The 17,929-nt window shown below is 34.5% G+C and overlaps 1 protein-coding gene across 1 annotated transcript in view; it reads right to left on the bottom strand.

Moving 5' to 3' along the window:
- The window catches only part of LOC149803939 (plexin-A1-like), a 444,256-nt gene that overhangs the window by 421,206 nt on the left and 5,121 nt on the right, over positions 1-17,929 (bottom strand). The window contains exon 2 of the mRNA XM_089953750.1: positions 7,094-8,239. Within this exon, the coding sequence (XP_089809876.1) occupies positions 7,094-8,218 (1,125 nt within the window). The 5' untranslated portion in view covers positions 8,219-8,239. The remainder of the gene's footprint in view (positions 1-7,093; positions 8,240-17,929) is intronic.

Genomic DNA, 17,929 nt, shown 5'->3' on the forward strand with positions numbered 1-17,929 from the left:
AATAATCATCTTCATAATGCAAATTAGGGTAAAGAGCTGAATTCAGGTCTCTGTCAGTGTAATAATAATCATCTTCATAATGCAAATTACAGCAAAGAGCTAAATCCAGTCCTCTGTCAGTGTAATAATAATTATCTTCATAATGCAAATTAGGGTAAAGAGCTAAATTCAGGGCTCTGTCAGTGTAATAATAATCATCTTCATAATGCAAATTAGGGTAAAGAGCTAAATTCAGGGCTCTGTCAGTATAATAATAATCATCTTCATAATGCAAGTTAGGGTAAAGTGCTAAATTCAGGGCTCTGTCAGTGTAATAATAATCATCTTCACATGGCAAATTAGGGTAAAGAGCTGAATTCAGGTCTCTGTCAGTGTAATAATAATCATCTTCATAATCCAAATTAGGGTAAAGAGCTAAATTCAGGTCTCTGTCAGTGTAATAATAATCATCTTTATAATGCAAATTACGGTAAAGAGCTAAATTCAGGTCTCTGTCAGTGTAATAATAATCATCTTCATAATGCAAATTAGGGTAAAGAGCTGAATTCAGGTCTCTGTCAGTGTAATAATAATCATCTTCATAATGCAAATTACGGCAAAGAGCTAAATCCAGTCCTCTGTCAGTGTAATAATAATCATCTTCATAATGCAAATTAGGGTAAAGAGCTGAATTCAGGTCTCTGTCAGTGTAATAATAATCATCTTCATAATGCAAATTAGGGTAAAGAGCTAAATTCAGGTCTCTGTCAGTGTAATAATAATCATCTTCATAATGCAAATTAGGGTAAAGAGCTGAATTCAGGTCTCTGTCAGTGTAATAATAATCATCTTCATAATGCAAATTATGGCAAAGAGCTAAATCCAGTCCTCTGTCAGTGTAATAATAATTATCTTCATAATGCAAATTAGGGTAAAGAGCTAAATTCAGGGCTCTGTCAGTGTAATAATAATCATCTTCATAATGCAAATTAGGGTAAAGAGCAAAATCCAGTCCTCTGTCAGTGTAATAATAATCATCTTCATAATGCAAATTAGGGTAAAGAGCTAAATTCAGGGCTCTGTCAGTGTAATAATAATCATCTTCATAATGCAAATTCGGATAAAGTGCTAAATTCAGGTCTCTGTCAGTGTAATAATAATCATCTTCATAATGCAAATTAGGGTAAAGTGCTAAATTCAGGGCTCTGTCAGTGTAATAATAATCATCTTCATAATGCAAATTAGGATAAAGTGCTAAATTCAGGTCTCTGTCAGTGTAATAATAATCATCTTCATAATGCAAATTAGGATAAAGTGCTAAATTCAGGGCTCTGTCAGTGTAATAATAATCATCTTCATAATGCAAATTAGGGTAAAGAGCTAAATTCTGGGCTCTGTCAGTGTAATAATAATCATCTTCATAATGCAAATTAGGGTAAAGAGCTAAATTCAGGGCTCTGTCAGTGTAATAATAATCATCTTCATAATGCAAATTAGGGTAAAGAGCTAAATCCAGTTATCTGTCAGTGTAATAATAATCATCTTCATAATGCAAATTAGGATAAAGTGCTAAATTCAGGGCTCTGTCAGTGTAATAATAATCATCTTCATAATGCAAATTAGGGTAAAGAGCTAAATCCAGTCCTCTGTCAGTGTAATAATAATCATCTTCATAATGCAAATTAGGGTAAAGAGCTAAATTCAGGGCTCTGTCAGTGTAATAATAATCATCTTCATAATGCAAATTAGGATAAAGTGCTAAATTCAGGTCTCTGTCAGTGTAATAATAATCATCTTCATAATGCAAATTAGGGTCAAGTGCTAAATTCAGTGCTCTGTCAGTGTAATAATAATCATCTTCATAATGCAAATTAGGATAAAGTGCTAAATTCAGGTCTCTGTCAGTGTAATAATAATCATCTTCATAATGCAAATTAGGATAAGGTGCTAAATTCAGGGCTCTGTCAGTGTAATAATAATCATCTTCATAATGCAAATTATGGTAAAGAGCTAAATTCAGGGCTCTGTCAGTGTAATAATAATCATCTTCATAATGCAAATTAGGGTAAAGAGCTAAATCCAGATCTCTGTCAGTGTAATAATAATCATCTTCATAATGCAAATTAGGATAAAGTGCTAAATTCAGGTCTCTGTCAGTGTAATAATAATCATCTTCACAATGCAAATTAGGATAAAGTGCTACATTCAGGGCTCTGTCAGTGTAATAATAATCATCTTCATAATGCAAATTAGGGTAAAGAGCTAAATTTAGGGCTCTGTCAGTGTAATAACAATCATTTTCATAATGCAAATTAGGATAAAGAGCTAAATCCAGATCTCTGTCAGTGTAATAATAATCATCTTCATAATGCAAATTAGGATAAAGTGCTAAATTCAGGTCTCTGTCAGTGTAATAATAATCATCTTCATAATGCAAATTAAGATAAAGTGCTAAATTCAGGGCTCTGTCAGTGTAATAATAATCATCTTCATAATGCAAATTAGGGTAAAGAGCTAAATTCAGGTCTCTGTCAGTGTAATAATAATCATCTTCATAATGCAAATTAGGGTAAAGAGCTAAATTCAGGTCTCTGTCAGTGTAATAATAATCATCTTCATAATGCAAATTAGGATAAAGAGCTAAATTCAGGGCTCTGTCAGTCTAATAATAATCATCTTGATAATGCAAAGTAGGGTAAAGATCTAAATTCAGGGCTCTGTCAGTGTAATAATAATCATCTTCATAATGGAAATTAGGGTAAAGAGCTAAATCCAGTCCTCTGTCATTGTAATAATAATCATCTTCATAATGCAAATTAGGGTAAAGAGCTAAATCTAGTGCTCTGTCAGTGTAATAATAATTCTCTTCATAATGCAAATTAGGGTAAAGAGCTAAATTCAGGGCTCTGTCAGTGTAATAATAATCATCTTCATAATGCAAATTAGGGTAAAGAGCTAAATTCAGGGCTCTGTCAGTGTAATAATAATCATCTTCATAATGCAAATTAGGGTAAAGAGCTAAATTCAGGGCTCTGTCAGTGTAATAATAATCATCTTCATAATGCAAATTAGGGTAAAGAGCTAAATTCAGGTCTCTGTCAGTTTAATAATAATTATCTTCATAATGCAAATTAGGGTAAAGAGCTAAATTCAGGGCTGTCAATGTAATAATAATCATCTTTATAATGCAAATTAGGGTCAAGAGCGAAATTCAGGGCTCTGTCAGTGTAATCATAATCATCTTCATAATGCAAATTAGGGTAAAGAGCTAAATCCAGTTCTCTGTCAGTGTAATAATAATCATCTTCATAATGCAAATTAGGGTAAAGAGCTAAATCCAGTTCTTTGTCAGTGTAATAATAATCATCTTCATATTGCAAATTAGGATAAAGTGCTAAATTCAGGTCTCTGTCAGTGTAATAATAATCATCTTCATAATGCAAATTAGGATAAAGTGCTAAATTCAGGTCTCTGTCAGTGTAATAATAATCATCTTCATAATGCAAATTAGGGTAAAGAGCTAAATTCAGGTCTCTGTCAGTGTAATAATAATCATCTTCATAATGCAAATTAGGGCAAAGAGCTAAATTCAGGTCTCTGTCAGTGTAATAATAATCATCTTCATAATGCAAATTAGGGTAAAGAGCTAAATTCAGTCCTCTGTCAGTGTAATAATAATCATCTTCATAATGCAAATTAGGATAAAGAGCTAAATTCAGGGCTCTGTCAGTGTAATAATAATCATCTTCATAATGCAAATTAGGGTAAAGAGCTAAATTCATGTCTCTGTCAGTGTAATAATAATCATCTTCATAATGCAAATGAGGGTAAAGAGCTAAATACAGGTCTCTGTCAGTGTAATAATAATCATCTTCATAATGCAAATTAGGGTAAAGAGCTAAATTCAGTCCTCTGTCACTGTAATAATAATTATCTTTATAATGCAAATTATGGCAAAGAGCTAAATTCATGTCTCTGTCAGTGTAATAATAATCATCTTCATAATGCAAATTAGGGTAAAGAGCTAAATTCATGTCTCTGTCAGTGTAATAATAATCATCTTCATAATGCAAATTAGGGTAACGAGCTAAATTCAGGTCTCTGTCAGTGTAATAATAATCATCTTCATAATGCAAATTAGGGTAAAGAGCTAAATTCAGGTCTCTGTCATTGTAGTAATAATCATCTTCATAATGCAAATTAGGATAAAGTGCTAAATTCAGGTCTCTGTCAGTGTAATAATAATCATCTTCATAATGCAAATTAGGGTAAAGAGATAAATCCAGTCCTCTGTCAGTGTAATAATAATTAACTTCATAATGCAAATTAGGGTAAAGAGCTAAATTCAGGGCTCTGTCAGTGAAATAATAATCATCTTCATAATGCAAATTATGGCAAAGAACTAAATTCAGGTCTCTGTCAGTGTAATAATAATCATCTTCATAATGCAAATTAGGGTAAAGAGCTAAATTCATGTCTCTGTCAGTGTAATAATAATCATCTTCATAATGCAAATTAGGGTTAAGAGCTGAATTCAGGTCTCTGTCAGTGTAATAATAATTATCTTCATAATGCAAATTAGGGTAAAGAGCTAAATTCAGGTCTCTGTCAGTGTAATAATAATCATCTTCATAATGCAAATTAGGGTAAAGTGCTAAATTCAGGTCTCTGTCAGTGTAATAATAATCATCTTCATAATGCAAATTACAGCAAAGAGCTAAATTCATGTCTCTGTCAGTGTAATAATAATCATCTTCATAATGTAAATTACGGCAAAGAGCTAAATTCATGTCTCTGTCAGTGTAATAATAATCATCTTCATAATGCAAATTATGGCAAAGAGCTAAATTCAGGTCTCTGTCAGTGTAATAATAATTATCTTCATAATGCAAATTAGGGTACGGAGCTAAATTCAGGACTGTCAGTGTCATAATAATCATCTTCATAATGCAAATTAGGGTAAAGAGCGGAATTCAGGTCTCTGTCAGTGTAATAATAATCATCTTCATAATGCAAATTAGCGTAAAGAGCTGAATTCAGGTCTCTGTCAGTGTAATAATAATCATCTTCATAATGCAAATTAGGGTAAAGAGCTAAATTCAGGTCTCTGTCAGTGTAATAATAATCATCTTCATAATGCAAATTACGGTAAAGAGCTAAATTCAGGGCTCTGTCAGTGTAATAATAATCATCTTCATAATGCAAATTAGGGTAAAGAGCTAAATTCAGGGCTCTGTCAGTGTAATAATAATCATCTTTATAATGCAAATTACGGTAAAGAGCTAAATTCAGGTCTCTGTCAGTGTAATAATAATCATCTTCATAATGCAAATTAGGGTAAAGAGCTAAATTCAGGGCTCTGTCAGTGTAATAATAATCATCTTCATAATGCAAATTACGGCAAAGAGCTAAATCCAGTCCTCTGTCAGTGTAATAATAATCATCTTCATAATGCAAATTAGGGTAAAGAGCTGAATTCAGGTCTCTGTCAGTGTAATAATAATCATCTTCATAATGCAAATTAGGGTAAAGAGCTAAATTCAGGTCTCTGTCAGTGTAATAATAATCATCTTCATAATGCAAATTAGGGTAAAGAGCTGAATTCAGGTCTCTGTCAGTGTAATAATAATCATCTTCATAATGCAAATTATGGCAAAGAGCTAAATCCAGTCCTCTGTCAGTGTAATAATAATTATCTTCATAATGCAAATTAGGGTAAAGAGCTAAATTCAGGGCTCTGTCAGTGTAATAATAATCATCTTCATAATGTAAATTAGGGTAAAGAGCTGAATTCAGGTCTCTGTCAGTGTAATAATAATCATCTTCATAATGCAAATTAGGGTAAAGAGCTAAATTCATGTCTCTGTCAGTGTAATAATAATCATCTTCATAATGCAAATTAGGGTAAAGAGCTGAATTCAGGTCTCTGTCAGTGTAATAATAATCATGTTCATAATCCAAATTACGGCAAAGAGCTAAATCCAGTCCTCTGTCAGTGTAATAATAATTATCTTCATAATGCAAATTAGGGTAAAGAGCTAAATTCAGGGCTCTGTCAGTGTAATAATAATCATCTTCATAATGCAAATTAGGGTAAAGAGCTGAATTCAGGTCTCTGTCAGTGTAATAATAATCATCTTCACAATGCAAATTAGGGTAAAGAGCTAAATTCATGTCTCTGTCAGTGTAATAATAATCATCTTCATAATGCAAATTAGGGTAAAGAGCTAAATTCAGGGCTCTGTCAGTGTAATAATAATCATCTTCATAATGCAAAGTAGGGTAAAGAGCTAAATTCAGGGCTCTGTCAGTGTAATAATAATCATCTTCATAATGCAAATTACGGCAAAGAGCTAAATTCATGTCTCTGTCAGTGTAATAATAATCATCTTCATAATGCAAATTAGGGTAAAGAGCTAAATTCATGTCTCTGTCAGTGTAATAATAATCATCTTCATAATGCAAATTAGTGTAAAGAGCTAAATTCAGGGCTCTGTCAGTGTAATAATAATCATCTTCATAATGCAAATTAGGGTAAAGAGCTAAATTCAGGGCTCTGTCAGTGTAATAATAATCATCTTCATTATGCAAATTAGGCTAAAGAGCTGAATTCATGTCTCTGTCAGTGTAATAATAATCATCTTCATAATGCAAATTATGGTAAAGAGCTAAATCCAGTTCTCTGTCAGTGTAATAATAATCATCTTCATAATGCAAATTAGGGCAAAGAGCTAAATTCAGGTCTCTGTCAGTGTAATAATAATCATCTTCATAATGCAAATTAGGGTAAAGAGCTAAATTCAGGTCTCTGTCACTGTAATAATAATCATCTTCATAATGCAAATTAGGGTAAAGTGCTAAATTCAGAATCAGTAATGTGATGGAGATGGGCAAAATCTGTGATGAATTTACCTTATATGATGTATCTGTAAATTGTTACCTCACCCAATCCATTTTTTTCATATGTGTGATAATGAATTTTGTTAAACACAACCATGTCAAAATTTCAATGAAGATTTCATGGGTACCATCTTAAACATAACAAATTTGCATGACTATCGATTTTTAATTTTATCTTAGCTGGTATAGAGATTAGGAATAAAAGTCAACTTACAGTTTTCAGGCAAGTAACTTGTGAGATAATATGAGACGGTCCAGTGTTTCCTATCCCATCAAAACAAGCCTTTATGTTCTCAGTAAATATCCTCCGAACTGTTCTCAATGGATAAACACAAAGTGCAGAGTCACTTCCAGGAATTGCTGTGTTTGGGTTTCCAATACTGCATACGACATATAGAACATCCTCATGTTCACTAATGCCCATAGTTTTGGCAAGGCTAGATCCTGCCTTAGCAACATACGCTGCCTGGACCAAATTGTAGAGGGCGCCATTGTGCATGCATTTAAGCTGCACTTCGGCATATGAATAGTAATCTCTATCTGCCTGACATACACGAATCAGCTTGGAAATGTATGACTCTGTGGTAGGATTCTGCTTCTGAACAGTAACAAAGTAACTAAATTTATCAGAACTGAAGCCATATATGTAATACACTGGAAACGTATCCCTAAGCATTGCCTCAATACTTTTGGATGAGCTTGTACCTATGCCTTTGTAAAACAAATCAAAACTTTCTAATTTGCGGCTAGCTATCGCTGGGACAAGATCACGGAATACCGACTGTCCAGCATTGGTTCTTGAGGCAGCGACATAAAGAACGTGTGATTCAAGGACACCATCTTTTGGACCTGGTGCAATGAATGCTACTGTGGTACTTGTAGCATTATTTGCAACTACTGGAACGTAACTATCTGGACTCTTGAATTCGATGTCACTTAGATTGTACCTTTCACAGATGCCATGAGATAGGCTTGAACATGCAATTAGTTTGCTATTTTTGTAATCTATCACCAATGCCTTATTGTAAGCATTCATTGGTTTTTTGGGGTGATCACATGAAGCAATAGTATACTGTGGCTGGCAGTTTGGATTGTCATCTTTCGGCCCTGTTGTTGCACTCTTTATCAATGTCAAGTTGGATGAAAGCTGATAGAGGTTGTTCATGGCACCTGTGTAAACATTTCCTGTTTTCTTGTTCAGTACCATATGACTAAATGCCCCTTTGGTGGAGTCAATCTCAAACTTGTTGACTATATAGATATTTGACCCTGTTGTCATGGCAAAGTTTCCAAGCAACAGCATCAATAGCACCTCCATCTTGAATGTGCTGCCTGACATTTGAACTTGTTACCACATTACCTGGAGAAGAAAACAAGAAACCATGCAAGTAAATATTAGAAGTTACTAGACACTCTTTTAATGTGTAACAAGACCTGTAATACGAGTAATTTATGTATGGCATAAAAGGTGAACAAAATATTCTCCTCTGATGTGGCTATCTTGTAATGTCACAGTGTCTAATACCCAAATCACACTATGCACAAGTACCACTATATACCCTGATTTGCTGAAAGACCCCCTTCCCCTCAACTATATATATTATGTTTAACTTTTGTAAACAACCTACTACCTAGCAAATTTTTGTCCACGACTATATATTGTACTTTTAAGATAATGCGAACAGGTTGACCTTGAAAGGTTCTAGAAGGCTTACCTGCTTTTTATCTTGTTTGTAAGTTATACAAAGGTTGTTTACTTTGATTTGCATTCAAGGTGTAGCCTTAGAACATTCTAGACAAGAAATTGTTTACCAATTTGATGGAAAAATGCCCACATACTGGTCATCTTATTGCATCTAAGCTTTCATGTAAGGTTCTGAATAAATCTAATTCTTCGTTCCTACTTTAAGTTCCACTCTCAAATCATTGTTAGTTGTGTTTCAGATATAATTTGAGAGGAAGCATTTATTTGGAAATTATTCATTGGAATTAAAAGGTGGTCATTGACATTTTAGACTAAATCACTATTCTGTTATTATTTTGAATTCAGTCAATGATAATCTGGATTATACCATTGTGATACATCAAGACTGTTGGCACATTACTTCATAAGAGTTGTCACATCAGCACATTCAATACCTGAATTCACTCAGAATACTTGTGGACTTGTGATAGAACTTTTATGATTATTTGTGATTTAATTCACAACATTTTAAGTTCCTTTAAATTTTCACTTTGTATTATGTATTAGGAAATAAATTATCTACTGAAATTTGCCAAACTTGTTGATTTTTTTAAAACTTTTCTATTATAACCCAGGAGCATGATCCAAATTCCTGTGTTGACAATTAGTAGCAGGTAACATAAGCAATATAAAAACATCAACCAGGACACCACATTTCCTGTGAGGCACCAGTCACATGCAACATTATGTAAGTGTATACCACCATCCATTCCTTATGACAAAGTCACAATACTTTTATATACAAACAGCACAATAAAATATGCCTATCAAATATGTTTACATCCGAATCCTCTATGAATTCCTCCATGTACAGCCTCAAGTAATGGCAGTGTAGGCTTCAACACCTTTACTGCATTCTTTGCATGGAGAACAGTAAAATCAGCTGGTCCCTGTTGCTGATTTTTCCATGCTGAGAATAGCAATCATTTATAACATTCTCTGCATGGGGAACAATAAAATCAGCAGCTGAGTTTTTTTCCGCTGTAGATACCTATTCTTGCCTTGTTGTAGTGCACATGCATATCTTTCAAGTTTTGTATTTCCCATTGCAACAAAATGCCTAATGATGCAATCTTTGGTTCTAAAATTACCAAAGTGCATGCAACGAATACAACTTCCTGCTAAATAAAAAAGAACAAATGTTCATATAATGTATCTAAATATACCACAATGATATGTACATGTACATAAAGAAAAAATCGTTTGTATATAAAATAAGAAAATATAGTTGACTGAGTCAAAATGCATGAGACAAAGAGCATGGTGGGAAATCATTAAAAACTTTCAACAACAAAAAAAGTAAAATTCTGAACTTAAAACTGCTTGATTAATTCAAGTCATATACAGCTTTATGTTGTTACAATGCAGAAATGAGGTCCATAATGAATGGAACTGTTACAAAATGAGGGAGAAATGGAATTATGAGGGAGAAATGGAATTATAGTGAGGGAGAAATGTGCTATTATAAGGCAATGCAAATGTTAAAAATTATTATGACAATAACATATATTTAATGGACTTGTAAGGAATCTTGACAATACATATTTGTTTTTTTTATAAGAAATAAACAGGTAACCTAGGGCTAATTTTACTAGCTGGGCAATTATGAATGGGTGGGTACCAGAGTACCACGGTACCTGTTGAAAGCTTTAGTAGGCAGGTATGTTTTTAAACATTGTATATGTTTAATGTGTGTTTTTTTGTAATTTTCTTTGCCATGGGGGGAAAAAGTGCTTGGGTTGTTTTTAATGAGAAACACATGGGCCTCATCATATTGTCAAAATTGGTAATAACTGTCAAAAAACATAATCTGTAATAACTGTCAAAAAACATAATCTATAATAACTGTCAAAAAACATAATCTGTAATAACTGTCCAAAAACATAATCTGTAATAACTGTCAAAAAAATAAACGGTAATAACTGTCAAAAAACATAATCTGTAATAACTGTCAAAAACATAATCTGTAATAACTGTCAAAAACATAATCTGTAATAACTGTCAAAAACTTTGTAATAACTGTCAAAAAACATAACCTGTAATAACTGTCAAAAACATAATTAGTAATAACTGTCAAAAACCATAATCTGTAACAACTGTCAAAAAACAATCTGTAATAACTGTAAAAAAACAATCTGTAATAATTGTCAAAAAACATAATCTATAATAACTGTCAAGAACATAATCTGTAATAACTGTCAAAAAATATAATCGGTAATAACTGTCAAAAATCATAATTGGTAGTAACTGTCAAAAAACATAATCTGTAATAACTGTCAAAAAACATTTCTGGACATCAAATTATGTTTAAAACATTGATAAGAAACATCAATGTTGGAGCAGAAGCTGTTGAACGGTTTATAAAAAACAATGACCATACTGATCATGGAAAATGACCATATTGATGATGGAGAATGACCATATGACCATACTGATCATGGAGTATGACCATATTAATCATGGAGAATGACCATATGACCATATTGATCATGGAAAATAACCATATGACCATAATGATCATGAAGAATGACCATATGACCATACTGATCATGGAGAATGACCATATGACTATACTGATCATGGAGAATGACCATATTGATCATGGAGAATGACCATATGACTATATTGATCATGGAGAATGACCATAATGATCATGAAGAATGACCATATGACCATACTGATCATGGAGAATGACCATATGACTATATTGATCATGGAGAATGACCATATTGATCATGGAGAATGACCATATGACCATATTGATCATGGAGAATGACCATATGACCATACTGATCACGGAGAATGACCATATGACCATATTGATCATGGAGAATGACCATATGACCATACTGATCATGGAGAATGACCATATGACCATACTGATCATGGAGAATGACCATATGACCATACTGATCATGGAGTATGACCATATTAATCATGGAGAATGACCATATGACCATATTGATCAAAGAGAATGACCATATGACCATAGTGATCATGGAGAATGACCATATGACCATATTGATCATGGAGAATGACCATATGACCATACTGATCATGGAGAATGACCATATGACCATACTGATCATGGAGAATGACCATATGACCATACTGATCATGAAGAATGACCATATGACCATACTGATCATGGAGAATGACCATATGACCATACTGATCATGGAGAATGACCATACGACCATACTGATCATGGAGAATGACCATATGACTATATTGATCATGGAGAATGACCATATTGATCATGGAGAATGACCATATGACCATATTGATCATGGAGAATGACCATATGACCATACTGATCATGGAGAATGACCATATGACCATACTGATAATGGAGAATGACCATATGACCATACTGATCATGGAGTATGACCATATTAATCATGGAGAATGACCATATGACCATACTGATCATGAAGAATGACCATATGACCATAGTGATCATGGAGAATGTCCATATGACTATACTGATCATGGAGAATGACCATATTGATCATGGAGAATGACCATATGACCATATTGATCATGGAGAATGACCATATGACCATATTGATCATGGAGAATGATCATATGAACCAACAGGGTTTTTCCTTATCCAAAGAACAAGCCATTCACAATGTTTGGTAACTGTAGCAGGTGGAGGACTGCAGAAACAAAACTGATACAGATATGCAAAATACAAGATAACATAATACGCTCAGCCTAATGGTAGGCATAAAAAGCTAAAGCTAAAACATAAAATACAGCACTTTTCTAGCTTATCAATATTGCAGATGTTGCACTGATCACGGAAACATCTTGGCAGCTGTTGCTCTATGCATATGCAACCCTGAGATGCATGTTATGTGCAGATGTTCCCAACAATCACAGCTCAGCCACATTACCATTGGCTGCAAAGTTGCCCTATTGTATATTATTGTGTTATATACCAATATGTAATGGCCTTCCATGGGAATTAGAAGGTTTTGATGGAGTATGAATTTCTGTCTTAATTTGGTGGCCAATTGACTGCCCAAATCTAACCGTTTGGCTGCCATAAAACATCTAAGAAAATGTAGCCACCATAATATGCAACACACTTATAGTTGTAATCTATTACCAAATTACCAAAGCCTTATTGTAAGTATTCATTGTTTTTTTGTTGTCATGGCAATGGTTCCTACCAATAGCACCTCCATCTTCAATTTGCTGCATGATATTTGTACTTGTTGCCAGAGTCCTTGCAAAATAAAGAGATGCCAGTCACATTGATTACTGATTTAATTGGAAACAAATATTTTTCTAAGACTTGATTTATGCATCTTTCTTTTCAAAACTTGAAATCTGCATGCCCAGGAACTATGGCCAATGAACACTCTTTGAATCACATACATGTTTAATTCAATCAAACTGGTTCTCAGGCTTTTGCCGTGTGACTTAAAAATCATTGTTATTAATATTACAGTATTTCCCTTAACATTTTAAGGAAAAAGTTCCTCATATCCACAAATTTGATACAGTCCATACTGGATGTTTACTTTCAGTTGCAAAATGGAGTTAAATGTTATCCTAACAGACAGTGCTTATATCAAATTGTTATCTAAACATCTAGCATCTGAACGATAGAATAGTTGAGATGTGCAGTGAGGATTGTAATAACTATTTTTATGACACACAATGTAAATGAAATATCATTGGTTGACGCGACCTTCATGGATTGTAATATCATACTTCTGAATCATGCTACAATGTCGATGTACTGCTATCTGACTTGCCGGAAGAAAAATCCACTAAAATAATCACTTTTGTAAAACTTATTCTTGCGTATCCAAGTTCTTGACTACACACACAGAAGTAGGAAAATGTTGGGTAGGTCAATGTGGGACTCAGTGGTAAACATGCAAGTGTATAACTGCGTTTGTCTTTTGATGCCCAAGAAAGATTTATATTGTTATTGGATGGGGTGCTCCAAAACAAGTTTTCATTCTATGACACAGGCGGCTACATTCCGTAAGGATTAAGGACGGACTTCTTTCCTTAGGTAATCCTAAGCTCTACAACTCCAAATTACTGCTCCAGTAGCCTAGTGGTTCGAGCATCTGCCTCGGATGCAGGAGGTTGTGGGTTCGATCCCCGGCCGAGTCTTACCAAAGACTTACAAAAATGGTACTAACAGCTGCCTCACTTGGCGCTCAGCATTAAGAGGTTACTGTTAAGACTGGTCGGCCTGGTGTCAGGATAATGTCACTGGGTGGGACATCATGCTACATGTCTGTGGCATGATGCCCCAGTGCTAGATATCACTATCAACTGCAGCAGCAGAGGGCGAACAGACCATATGATTCTGACAAACAAATAAAACAAACAAAAAATAAAATCTGTAGAAAGGTCCAGATTTTCACAAATAAACGTTTCCTTGAGATGATTTTATTTTTTGTTGAAACCAACCCCATCAATAAAACCTTAGTTCGAAAAGGTAGCTGAAAAATAAAGTACTCTACGTGTTTATTTATTTTTTGTTTAATTACTGGATGACCAACATTGGTAGGCGCCCTCTCTGCTGCTATTAATTAAAAGATTGTTATATCAAAATAATGATACATCCAGAATCTCATACTGCAAGAACAGCACGAGAACGATTAGAAGCAATTAAAAAATTTCTTCCCGTGCGAGATTCATTTAGAAAAAATCTACAAGCGCAACAAGAAGCACAAGTTGAGTACGAAGAAGACACTAAAAAACTGTTTAAGCCCGTCACTGCAGCTACTGAACAAGTTACAACAGTCATCAAAGAAGATCTTCTTACGGTATCAAAACAAACAGCAGAACAAACCGAAAAAATAGCAAGAAGAACTAAACAAACAAAGAAGATTTTACGAGATCTTCCACCTGGCATAGCCAGGGAAATAGCTGTGGCTCAACCTCCACCTGTCGGTGAAGAAATACTTGAAGAAATTGGAAAACTTCATGCTGAAGTCGCCGACATGCAAAAAGAGCGTGCACGTAAACCCGAACCAGTAGAAGTAAACGTGGAATTGATTGCAAAATTCAGGGAAGGAGTTGTTGAAGAAATTAGAAATACTAAAGAAGAACAATTACCCGAGGTAATATTAAATAGCATATTTAATAAATCTAGTATTTTAAAACCCCATCATGAAAAAATGAATGATGATAATCTTATTAAATATATATATCGCGTATATTACAACAAAAAACAAGCCAGAGGTCAAAAATATGAAAGTATTAAAGAAGAAGTAAAAAATCTTAGAGGGGGACTGAAACAACAAGAACAACTCTCCCAGCATCAGCTTCCTCCACCTATGTGACAAATAGAACAACAACAATCTTCTCATTCACCGATGATGTCGAAAATTAAAGAAACGTTTAGAACGACACCATCTAAGAAATCAGACGAAGGAGCTACTGGCAGTGGTCTGGGAAATAATTTTATTTGTCCTGATAATATCATTAATGATGTGTCACGGTTAGAGGTTCTCATAGGAGGAAAACGTGCCGGAAATAATTGACCAGAAATAATTAATGAAGCATCTGATATTTGTCAGCGATTATTTCAAGGTGGTATCATGGATATCGGCGTTTACCGGGAACTTATCGATGAACTTGTTGATGACTAGTTGTTAGATAAATGGTAAATAAAAATAAGATGATCATACATGATAATCATCGTAAACCCATGCAGGTCAGAGCGGTAAACTCACGATTACCAATCTACAGAGCTGCTTACGGAGATGGACTTGGTGATGTTGTGCGGGGATTATTTACAAGGATAGCTCCAAAAGCAGCACCTATTGCAAAACAATTATTGATGAAAGCTATTGATATTGTTCGTGATAAAGTTCCTGGAGCAATTGTCAATGTTGCTGGTAAGGCATTCTCGGCGATCAAAGAAAGTCTAGCACGATTATTGCGATGAAAACAACAACCACCAGTAAAATTACCAAGTACTGAAATTATGCCAGCAGATATCAGCAGAATAATAAATCAGGCTGCAAATAAAAAACTAGCGGCGTTAGCAGATCAAGGACCTGGTGAATCAGGGAATAATATTTCAAGCATGATATCAGGGAGTGGAATTTCTAAACCTGGTTTTCGTGTTAGATGAAAATAATTATAATAAAATGTTTAAGCGTGAATCAGACACAGCATTTGACATGGAAGCACCTGTCCTTAAAGATGAATCGGTACGTGATTATCAGTTTTATTCTTATGAAGCACGAATACTAAATCAATGTGGAAGAATTGAACTACAAGTTCATGATACAAGTAGATACTTTTTACCCGCTGAGGCTTTTCTTGAGGTAGAAGGTACAATTATAAAAACGGATGACACTAATTATGCAGATGCAGTAAAAATCGGTTTTGTCAACAATGGTATTATGGCGTTGTTTGATAGCGCCACTTATATGATCGATGGAAAAAATATTGAATCGATTCAGAAAGATGTAGACGTTGCTACAACAATAATAGGATTAGCAAGATATTCTGATGATTATACAAGATCAGCAGGTCCCACAATGATATTTGTGAAAGATAACTCCAATCACCCTGAAAGCGATCCGTATAATATAAGACGACCAAGAAATTTTGCCAATAACACTGATGTTGATATGTGGCCAGTGGTTCATGGCGCTAGCGAAAATTTCAACTTGGGATTTACAGCGCGTAGAAGTATGTTGATAGGAGACAATAGAAGATTCTCATGTACAATTCCACTATCGCATATTTTTGGATTTTGTAGAAATTTTAGGAAGGTTATTTGTGGAGCTAGACACACGGTTGTTCTTGTGCGAAAAGGTGATGATAACGATGCTCTGTGGAGACCTGTTGGTGATGCTGGTAAAGTAATATTGTCTAAACTTTCACTATGGATGCCGGTAATGACTCCAACGATCGCAGAAGAACAAAAATTAATTTCTTTCATGGACACTGGTGGTAAATCCTTGTTGTCATGGTTAACAACAAGCACAGACAGTATGCAAACTAACGTTAACAGTCAGTTTACATGGCATATAGCATCACAACAGGGTGTTTCTGCACCGCGACATATTTTTATTGCGTTTCAGGAAACTAATCAATTAGGTTCACAAGTTCACTGTCATATGATATTTGATAAACTAGGTATCACAGATATTTCTTTATGGATAAACGGACAACAACAACCAGCAGAAAATATACAACTAAATTATGAACAAAATCGTATAGGACGTGCATATCATCGTTTAATGTCATTCATGGGACGTGATCAAAATGTTGATACTGGATTGCAAATATCGCAACATGATTTCAGAACTTTATATCCGATTTATTATTTTTCGTTGGAGCATCTTGATCTATCAAAACAATCTGTCGTTGATATACATCTTAAAGCAGCATTAAATACAGGTGGTGTTGATTATAGAGCAATCGCGGTCATACTTAGCGATAAAGCCATGTTACTTGAAGGTGGTAGTGGTCGAATGAGGGTCGTTGATGCACCGGTGGAAAATCTTTAATCGTGTTATTTTGAAAAATATATTTTATATCAAAATGTCGTATGGTCATGTTAATGTTACTCTGACTCCTGGTCAGGTAAAAAAGCTTCAATCAAAAACCGCCAACAAATGCGGAACTAAAATATCACTAAAACGAGATCAAATTGGTGGTGGTCCAAACAAATTATCGTTGACAAATAATCAGATTAAACATTTCAATAAAGCCCTGGAATCAAAGACTGGAGTTCAATTTCATCTTTCCCCGAGCGCCATCAAAGACATGTTTAAAACCGGTGGTATATTTCCACTTCTTGCGGCTATTCCAGCGTTAATAGCTGCTGCTGCTCCAGCCATAGCAAAAGCAGCCGCGTTAGGTGCTGTTGGAACAGCTGCTGGAATGCCTCTAAAGAAAGCAACTGGAAGTGGATACAAAAAAAAAGGACGCGGTCTAAGATTACCGGGATCTCGTTGGGGGAGAGGTCTGAGGCTTCCACGTTAGATACTCCAGCATCAAATTTTGATTTACTTGATGCTGCTAAAAAATTAAAAATAAAAGCCTTTAGAGGTGTTTTTATGCGAGATCAATTACCAAAACAACCGAATAAACTCGAAACAGGTATTATTAATCTCGATGAACGTTCTGGACCCGGTACTCATTGGGTATCATACGCGGTTGATCCAGGTGGAATCATTTATTTTGATTCGTACGGGTTAGCTCCACCCGTTGAATTGATCAAGTATGTCGCACCACTCCACGCAAGAACCAGAGGTTCCAAAGTTTGGTATTCAACGTTACCCACACAAACAATGACAGATC

The sequence above is a fragment of the Sinohyriopsis cumingii genome, chromosome 3 (assembly GCF_028554795.1).
Source record: "Sinohyriopsis cumingii isolate HCF-2022 chromosome 3, ASM2855479v2, whole genome shotgun sequence".
NCBI lineage: Eukaryota > Metazoa > Mollusca > Bivalvia > Unionida > Unionidae > Sinohyriopsis > Sinohyriopsis cumingii.